The sequence below is a fragment of the Octopus bimaculoides genome, chromosome 6, assembly GCF_001194135.2.
Source record: "Octopus bimaculoides isolate UCB-OBI-ISO-001 chromosome 6, ASM119413v2, whole genome shotgun sequence".
In the NCBI taxonomy this organism is placed as follows: domain Eukaryota; kingdom Metazoa; phylum Mollusca; class Cephalopoda; order Octopoda; family Octopodidae; genus Octopus; species Octopus bimaculoides.
Window position 1 is genome coordinate 76,750,895 of NC_068986.1, and position 10,298 is coordinate 76,761,192.

General features: G+C 35.8%; 1 protein-coding gene across 3 annotated transcripts in view; it reads right to left on the reverse strand.

Moving 5' to 3' along the window:
• Positions 1-1,401: 1,401 nt before the first annotated feature.
• The window catches only part of LOC106873813 (uncharacterized), a 16,928-nt gene continuing 8,031 nt past the window's right edge, over positions 1,402-10,298 (reverse strand). For all 3 annotated transcript variants that reach the window (XM_014921325.2, XM_052968888.1, XM_052968887.1), the window contains 6 exons: positions 9,258-9,387; positions 9,045-9,145; positions 7,233-7,282; positions 5,075-5,216; positions 3,269-3,366; positions 1,402-1,893 (listed from right to left, as the gene is read on the reverse strand). In XM_014921325.2, coding sequence (XP_014776811.1) covers positions 1,702-1,893; positions 3,269-3,366; positions 5,075-5,216; positions 7,233-7,282; positions 9,045-9,145; positions 9,258-9,387 — 713 coding nt within the window. In that variant the 3' untranslated portion in view covers positions 1,402-1,701. The remainder of the gene's footprint in view (positions 1,894-3,268; positions 3,367-5,074; positions 5,217-7,232; positions 7,283-9,044; positions 9,146-9,257; positions 9,388-10,298) is intronic.

Below are 10,298 nucleotides of genomic sequence, written 5' to 3' on the forward strand. Positions count from 1 at the left end.
CCATATACGCCAGCTTTAATTTTATTTGTCCTTAGTCAAAAGACATCTGTATTTGTGTAACATTGTTCGTTTTTTTTCCGTCCTTGTTTTTGTATATATTCGCTGCTTTCTTCCAAGGAATCTAATGTTCTTAGCTTAGTTTTTCCCTGGGGCTGGCCAGATTGGAGAAATATCGAGAATAACCAGCCGAAATTGCAAAGATAATCTGGATCTCGACTGAAGAGAGAAAACCCCGAATGACATGTCTGTGTTTTCTTTGTATCGTCTATCTGTATGTTTTGTCCCTTTCTTGTATCACTTGTCTGGATGTTTTGCGTTCTTGTCCCATTCTGCATTATCTATATATATATATATATCATACTAAATGTTTTTAAACTGTTGAAAGGCAGGATGCTGTATTCTTTGTTGGAGAGGAAATGTTTTCTATATATATCAAAGATTGAATTTCATCTAGATACGTGATCAGTGCATGGCATTGGCAAACACCATGTAGGGCAAAACACTTGTTTTCTTGTGAGGCACTGCTGTAACTGTATTTGTTTCATTCTAACACACATCTATGAAGAGATTTCCTCTCAGCCAAAAATCATACCTTCCAATGGAGAATATACATTTAGTATGATACACAGATGGCAATTTTGATTTAATGCTGTTTCAGTTGCATTCCCTGAGCTTTCTATAATATTCAGTGAATGCATTATTCGCTGTTTCCTATATATCGAAGTATAAATTTCATCTAACAAGCTGGTGCACAGCAGTAGGGCAAAATTCATGTCATTCTCATGAGTCACTGTTGTGACGATTTTTGCCTCACTCTGAGGTGAACATGTTTTCAATATGTCTATGAAGAGATTTTCTCTCAGAAATAAACTGCAGCATCATGGCAACTACTCTGTTATTTAGTTTCAGTTACTTAGACAGGGCCAATTGTCTTGACTATGGCCAGACACTATGCAGTACCACTGAGAGAATATAAATTGCCAATCTCTTGGCTTTTGTCCACTACCTCATTCACTGACATTTTCATTCAGATTAGCTCTGACAGACTAAAGTTTCAAAATGCACATAATGCACAATTCCATTAAGGAAAAAAAAGATGTGAACAGTTGTCACATACAATCCATTTACCCAACAAAACTTGGCATTTTGCCTCACAGTTCTTGGAGCTGGTTTACCAGAAATAAGATCTTTTTCACAGGCAAACCAAAACTTTGTTATGACTGTCCTTATCCATTATCTCCTATTTTATGCTGTTCCTGACTTGTTATACTCTCATTTCTAAATTAATACATGACATGCTGGTTGATTAAGAGATGTGCATCAAAGAAGACTTAGAAAATAATATAAAAGATTCAAGTTCAGATTAAAATGTTGAGCCTGAAAAATTAGATAATGCAAGAATGAGGTCATAGAAATATTATATTACAGAACCATTCTATCAATTACAGCACAGAGAAACAGATATAATAATGAAGATATAACTTAAAATTTTTAAGATGATACAAACAGAGGCTCTTTGCCAAATGTTACTGTGAGTAGTAAGATTGCTGTAAACTGAAGGTGAGTCTCACAAGGTGTTATTTTTGTGTTGGAAAAAAGTATTTATCAGTTTTGTCACCTCAAACAGAATTATTTCCAGTGATTTTCTATAAAAACTTTTAAGGCACAATGCAGTTTATATATATATATATTTATTAATTTTTACTTGTCTGCTTTAAGCTTTAAACTCTTCATGTTCTTGCGGAAATGGTATGGTAAATCAGCTTTTATGAACAGGTTTTTACCATCAAGTAGTTGAGGGAGAATTATAATTTTTGAATGGAGATGCATTGGTATGTAACGTACTTTACTTTGTCGAACATTTAAGCGCTGTAATATTTCTGGAAACAAACGCTGAAAAAGACCAAAATAACATTATTAGTTAGAATGTGAAATCTTGGTTGGTCTTGATGATAAATTAAATACTTGAACACTTCACAAAAATTTCGTCAGCACTCTTAATTCAATGTTAATTCAGAGATGTGGAGGCGCAATGGCCCAGTGGTTAGGGCAGCAGACTTGCGGTCATAGGATCATGGTTTCGATTCCCAGACCGGGCATTGTGAGTGCTTATTGAGCGAAAACACCTAAAGCTCCACGAGGCTCCGACAGGGAATGGTGGCGAACCCTGCTGTACTCTTTCACCACAACTTTCTCTCACTCTTACTTACTGATTCTGTTGTGCCTGTAATTCAAAGGGTCAGCCTTGTTACACTTTGTCATGCTGAATATCCTCGAGAACTATGTTATGGGTACACGTGTCTGTGGATTGCTCAGCCACTTGCACATTAATTTCACGAGCAGGCTGTTCCATTGATCGGGTCAACTGGAACCCTTGATGACGGAGTGCCAACAACAATTCAGAGATATCATAATCTTTTACATCCATACTAGCAAAAGTTGGATCAGACTAATCAAGGCTGTTTTCAACAGCCAGATTCTCTTCCTGATGACAAATTTCTTTCAATGGTTTTCACAAGTTATGAGATGTATTGTTTACAGGACACATACATAAAGTCTCATTGTTTTTACTCAAATGAGGACAAAGTGAACACATGGAAACAAGCATGGATGGATGGAATATATTTAGGCAAATTTTCTACAGCTGGATGCCCTTCCTGTTGCCAACACTCACCTCTTTTCAAGCGAGATAATATTTCTGCAAGAACATGACTAGATATGTTCTTACAAGATACTTGTAATGAATGGTATGGCTTGTATAACTGGGACAATGATTTACAACTATCACAAGACAATAGTTGGGAAGCAAATTTCTCAACCACAAAGCTATATCTGATGATATTCCATACAGTTTCCATCTATCAAATTTCACACACAATATACTGGTTGGTCTGATGCCTGTCCAAGGTAACACAGAGGGATTGATACTAAAACCACTTGGTGGTGAAAGAAATCTTACAACCACACCACCATCCCTATACTTTAGTATAAGCTATGGAAACTGAAAAGGTCAATTTAATATGTTGTTTCCTTGCACTTGTGAAAAAAAATGAACATTTTCTATACTGCACTAAAACTGGGAATTATTTTTACCAGTCAGCCACATGAACTTTTCTTCAATCATTTATTGGTTCAAGATCTTAAATGTTTTCAGCAATATTTCATTCACAAAAGATCACTATGAATTATCAAGTCATACTTTTATGTGCTTGACCTTTTCTTAGTCTAATATGACAGACAAATTTACAGAAACACAAAGATTATTTACCTGAGGAGCAAGTTTGTTAATATGTGAATATTTGTGGTCTCCAATAATAGGTGTGTTAAGACCAAATGCTAAATGAACTCGAACTTGATGCTTGACACCTGAAAAAGAATCAGTTTTAAAGTTGCTATTAAAAAGAAAGAAAAAAACTATTAAAAAACAGTGCCATATTTTCCACATACAAGCTGAATTTTATAGACCAGAATTTACACTTGAAAAAGGTAAGCTGATTTTAGAGGAACAAAATTTCCATGTGAAATGCAGGAAGATTTGGAAAGATAGTGATGATGTTTGAATGTTTACATGTGTTTATACAATGTATTGAGTTGACTTGTATGTCAGAAAATATGGTAAACTGTTTTCTACCAGTAATGGGGAGTGGGGGCGATACATGTAAATTTGATATAATACTCCAAGTTAATAAGTTTGTCTTCAATAAAAAATAAAGTTAACATTTTAAAACACTGTATTAATATACACAATTCTCGTGTTAAAACATATTCCCTGTCTAAGTATTTTTCTTTAAAGTCAAATTTCTATGAAGCTAGCAATAAAAATTATGGCTTCAGACAGCTATAGACTCACATTGTTAACACAGGGAAGCAAAATTTGTAAACATTAAAAAAAAAAAAAAAAAAATCAACCTTACTCTTTTACTTGTTTCAGTCAGGTGACTGTGGCCATGCTGGAGCACCGCCTTTAGTCGAGCAAATCGACCCCAGGACTTATTCTTTGTAAACCTAGTACTTATTCTATCGGTCTCTTTTGCCGAACTGCTAAGTTACGGGGACATAAACACACCAGCATCGGTTGTCAAGCAATATTGGGGGGACAAACATATACGCATACATATATATATATATATATATATATATATACATATATACATATACATGATGGGCTTCTTTCAGTTTCTGTCAACCAAATCCACTCACAAGGCTTCAGTTGGCCCGAGGCTGTATTAGAAGACACTTGCCCAAGGTGCCACGCAGTGGGAATGAACCCGGAACCTTACGAAATTAGTTTTAATGACAGCAACAAGGACTAATGTAAAAACATTAGTTTCTTCTGACTGGCATAAATGCCTCAAGTTTTATAGAAGTAGAGAAGTGAGATGTGGCATTCAAGTATTTTGTATCATAAGATTTAAGACCAGCAACTGATCCTTGGTTACCTTAAGTGGAAGCCACTCTCTTACAAGCATGCAGACCAAATATCTAGTCTTTCCCTTGGTCTTGAAAATATACAAAGGTACTACACTTATTCTTCTAAATCACATAAAAGAGAATTTAACCAGGAATTGAACAGTGCGGCTATCCTTCGTTTTAATTATAATTCTTGTCAACTGAAGCACATGCTTTTGTTTACATCTAATCGGCCTTTTCCGTAAAGGAGGGATGGGAAATGACTGGGGAAGACGGTACGGTGAGCCTTTTCTGCTTTGCATAACCATTGACTAAAGAGGAAGTTTCATAGATACAGAAGAAAGCGATGGTCGGTGACCGATAGACAAAGAGAGAGAAAGTTTCATAGATACAGAATATATTTTTAACAAGTTATGCAAAGCAGAAAAGGCTCACCGTACCGTCTTAACCCAGTCATTTCCCATCCCTCCTTTACAGAAAAGGCCGATTAGATGTAAACAAAAGCATGTGCTTCAGTTGACAAGAATTATAATTAAAATGAAGGATAGCTGAACAGTGCTTTTTGAGCTCCATTTGTTGAGATGCTACATCACTTGCATTTACAGCCTTATGAAAATATATTAAAATAAGGAGAAACTGCATCAAACAATTCAAAGAGAATTACCAGTCTTTGGTTGGCATTCCACTAAAGCACTTTCATATGATTTACACAATACTTTGTAGCGAGTAACAGCTTCAAATCGTTTCACTGAACTTTTCTTCATTACCAATCGAGTTTCTTCAGTGTAGTCAGGTTTCAGAACCATCTTAGAGGGAACAGTAAAAAAAAAAAACATTGGTGCAGAATAAAGGTATTTTATACACATCGTTTATAGCCAGCAGAACAAAATAAAGCTGGTAAGTGTTTAATGAATAGGACAAGCAACATACTTGATTATTTAAGATTTAATGAAGTATTTCTATTATGTTGAGTATAGTTTCAGAGTAGAAAGCAGCTATTAAAGTAAGTTATTGACTATGTGAGAAGGCTTTAGTATCCTAATATAATTGCATAGAGGAATTTGATGTAGGTAAGCATATATGTATGTTTTATATGTGTGTATATCATCATCATCGTCATCATTTAATATCCGCTTTCCATGCTGGCATGGGTTGGACCATATTTATTAGGCCATCCCATAAACAATGTGGTCTTTTTTATTGCATGAACTAGAAGTCAGAGAGGGATGGGATAAACTAACTGCATCAACTTGCTATAAAAGCAGATAGTAATTTCACCTTGTCCTTATTCTTAGTGCAAGTTTTGAAGAGTGTAGCTCGATTTTAAGCTATTTTTTCAAAGTTATAATGGAAGTGACAAAGGAGCATATTCAGCATATTTTGCTGAATGAGTTCAATAAAGGCAACAATGCAACAGAAAGTGCGAGGAATATCAATGCAGTATATGGAGATCAGAGAATAAGCGTAAGCCAGTGTCAACAGTGGTTCCAGAAACCCGAGCGACAAACTACAGTGTATAAGATAAACCTCATCCTAGAAGATCTGTAGAGCTCAACAAGGATGTCCTGCAAACCCTGGTGGAACAAAATTCCATCATAACTGTTGAGGAACTAGAAGAGAATCTTGGATTTGGTCAGTCAACCATTCATTGACACCTGCGTGCCATCGGAAAAGTCAGCAAATTGGATCAATGGGTTTCTCACAAACTTCCTGAGTCTAATTGCACACAGAGAGTGAATGTGTGCCTTTCTTTTCTGTCACATCTCACAAATGAACCTTTTTTGGACCGAATAGTGAATAGTGACGACAAATGGGTTCTCTATAAAAATGTCAAGCACTGGAGACAGTGGGTAGGGAAAGGAGGAACACCGGCACCCCAGGCTAAAGAAGGTCTTCACCCACGTAAAGTGTTGTTATCTGTTTGGTGGGATATGAAAAGTTTAGTCCATTTTGAACTTTTGAACCCAAACCAAACGATAACAAAGGAGATCTACTGTGAGCAGCTTGAGTGGCTTAAGTCAGTGCTAGAAGAAAAACGACCATCTTTGGTTTCAAGATGAAAGGTGTTCTTTCACGAGGATAATGCTCAGCCACATACAGCAAGGATGACATCCCAAAGGCTGGAGCAGTTTGAATGGGAAATGACGTCCCACCTACCATATTCGCTGGACATTGCCCCATCTGATTTTCATTTATTCTACAGTCTTCAAAATCATTTGAACAGAAAAAATATGAATTCTGTAGATGAGGTCAGAACAGTACTGGAGGAGTATTTTTCATTACAGACAAGTGAATTTCAGAAGAGGGGACTTGCAAGTCTACCAGATAGATAGATAGAAGAGCATTGTAGAAAATGAAGGAGAGTATATTTTAGATTGTGGAAAAAAAAATTCCTATCTTATTGATATGCAACATCTTCCAAGGCTATCCTTGTTCAATTCATTCTAATTAAGTACTTCATCAAAACTCTTTCCATAACCTTGCTAAATGCAATGACTGAAGTTGGTTTTGTCTCCAAGAAGATTTGAACTTAGGAATGAAAGTGAAAGAAAAACAAGTTCTCCAACGCCCTAATGCAATAAACTGTAACTGTTTGTGGTATTTATTTACAAATAAGTGACAGTTAAGTGTTTTAGTAAGCAATACTGTGCACTGGTAGCAATGGGTTAAGTATCTTCAACCCAAGAATGGTAGGTTGGCACCTTAATAACCTAGCAAAATATCAATGGGTATTTATTATCAGCAATGAATTCCACTCATTAATTGTAATTCAATGTACTGATGTGAATTATATATGATTAGAAGTAAAATCTTAAACTTACTCTTGATTTCCCATCAATTGATCCTTCAGCGATTGGGATATCAATAATTCCTTGACAAATAAAAAGAAAGTTATTATATAAATGGAGAAAATTAAAGCACCCCTCCTCATCTCCAAAAAAAAGCCAAAGTGGTTCCATTTGCAGGGAAGGTGATGGCCTTTGGTTTCTGGGGATGCAAAAGGCATTGTATTTATTGATTATCTTCAAAAGGGCCACACCATCAATGGAGGGTATTATGCCAGCTTGCTGTGATAGTTATGAAAGACTATCAAGACCAAATGCCCAAGAAAACTGATGAAGGGATCTCTTTTATTTATCAGGAGTGTGATCCAGCACACAAATTCTTGGTTTCAATGGCTGCTATGCTTAACTGTGATTTTAAACTGGTTGATCATCATCCCTAATCTCTTGATTTGGTCTCATCTGACTATCATCTGTTCTCCAACATGACAAATGATTCAGAGTAGCCAGAGGCATGTATCTGAGCAACAATGATAAGAGCATACTAAATACCATACAAAATAAATCCTAGATCACTGAAATTATCTTTGCTTCCAGAGAAGACTGAACTATTTGCTTGTTGGTAATTGAGAGCAACTCCTAATGGGAAGGGGAGAAAATCTCACAAATTCTCCAAAATTGACATGTCATTAAGGAAAAGACAGTTTGTATGAAGACGAGAAGATAGCTGTGAACAGGTGTTCCAGCCACAATAGGCATCATTAGCTCAGCAGTAGCCCTACCTTATCTCCAGCATAATGAGACATTTAGAGAAAAAAGAACAACATATTTATGGCCTACATAATTTGCATGAATAAAATGAATCAGTGACAATTAATTGTTCTAACTTAGCTGGGAACAAACATAATTTCAATAAACCAGTGACACATATTAGAATAAAACAAAGATGATAATGATATACAAAATACCATACAAGGTATATAAAAAAAAACTGGAAGTATCACACAGGTGTGGATGGAGATTGGTATGAATGCAGAGATATCATCTTAAGCAGAAGGGTTGTGAAGAGAGGACAGTGAGAGAAAGAAACATAGGGAAGTAGTAATGAATGGAGATTTAATTAGAGAAAGAAAGGCTGGAGGTTTCCATAGTAGTAGAAGAGAGCAGAGGATGAAAGTAGAGACAGCATCCCATGTAGGGAGACAGTTGTGAGAGGATAATGAGATAGAGACAGGGGAGGAGCAGTGGGTGAATGCAGTAAGAACATCCCAGCCAACAACATTCCTCTCATTAGCATTCATTGTGCAATGCTAGATCAGGAGAGTGGGTTTTGTACACTACAGCATATCACCAGTTATTGCGGTTGGTTGTCAACAACTCTGTGAGGCTTAACATATTGGAATTGGTTTCCACTATTCCATGTCTTTCTAAGTGTTTCTCTTCTACTGGTATCATCCACTTTGTGCATGCAGTACCTTTTTATGCAATTATCTTCACCTATGCACATTATATGCCCATACCATGATTCCCTCTATACGTAGCTTTTCTCTGGAATTGAAAGGCCTTAAAGTAAACTAGCCATCACAAAAATTATAACAAATAGAAAAAGAGACAGGACTCTGATGCATCAGGAAAACAATCATGTTTGCCATGCAGAAAAGAAGTAGGTAAAAACTCTTTACAGCATGCTCATTGTAAATAATGGTCACATAAAATAATGATGACAATGACAGCAAATGGTACTAAGAAAATATTTTTGATTTAGAAAATGATTTTAAAAATCCACAAAAATTAAAATAAGTTTGTTTTGGAATCTGAGATAGTCAGAAATTTTAGAGGCATAATACATACCAATATCAGGATTTGGTACACCTTTAGTTATGGCCCAGTACTTTTTGATAACTTCTTGTTCTCTGAACATCTTATGAAGAACAGCTGCCATTTCTGCTGTCCTATGTGAAATATAATTTTAAAAACAAATCATTTATTATTAGCTGTCTTCTGATGAAAGAATAACTGAATAGACAGAGAGTGGGGGAGAAGTGCCAAGGAAAATACTGTTACCTTGCAAGTAAGAGAACCCCTGTGGTTTCTTTGTCAAGGCGATGGATAAGATGGAGTGTTCCTTTGTGGTAAATCTTAGCTGCAAGTTCTGGTAGTAGATCTGCTAGACTCACATGTACACCGGGACCACCTAAAGGTAAATATATTGTATAACAAAAATGAAACATGTTCCTTCCTACCAGCAATTAAACTGAAATTCTAAATCAAAAAATTATCATAATTATTTTTAACATTAGCAAAAGTCTGTCATGCTCCTACATGAACCACATAAAGATACCTTCATTAATTTGTTGCCAATTGTTATTGACCACAAATTAATGAAGGTGACCTTTCATGGCTCCTAGAAATAGGAACCATAAATAAGGAAAGGATATTAGATTATATAGTTTTACATTTCCTTAAATAATATTTACTAGCTGTAGACAATTTTGTCATCTCATTGAACTGTTATTCTCAGTCCACTGGCTCTAGATAATTTAGTCCATTAATTTACTGTTTCTTTGCTCACTAGTTCTAGTTAGAAGGTGCTATGAACACACTAATAATAAAAGCATTCAGTGATGGATGATTATGTAGTCTTTCTTGAAAGTATATAACAGTTTCTTAGGCAAAAGTGAGCAAAGATAAGGGTAAGTAAAGGATATGTATTTGACTCCATAATATATATATTTCTGTTACTTTATAATATACTAGCAGAAATACCCGGCTTTGCCCGGGTTAAAGAGAATAATGAAATCTAAAAACGCCGTCTAGACTACGCAACCCTCAACTGTTAGTAGCTACGATACCATATTTCTACATTAATAACTCTCCAATCCATGCCAGCATTCAACATAGACATTAAGTGGAATGCCAGTCTCTCATCTAGGAGGGCCTTGAAATCAATGTTACCAACTGGGGACTATGTGTGTCGTAGTGATAATAAAAAGACCCAAAGGAGGTCTGCAACGAAATAATTTTACTCAACACTTTGCAAGTGAATCAGTGGAGGCAAAGATGCGTCTCATTTACTTGACAATTTATGCACCACATTGCAGAAAT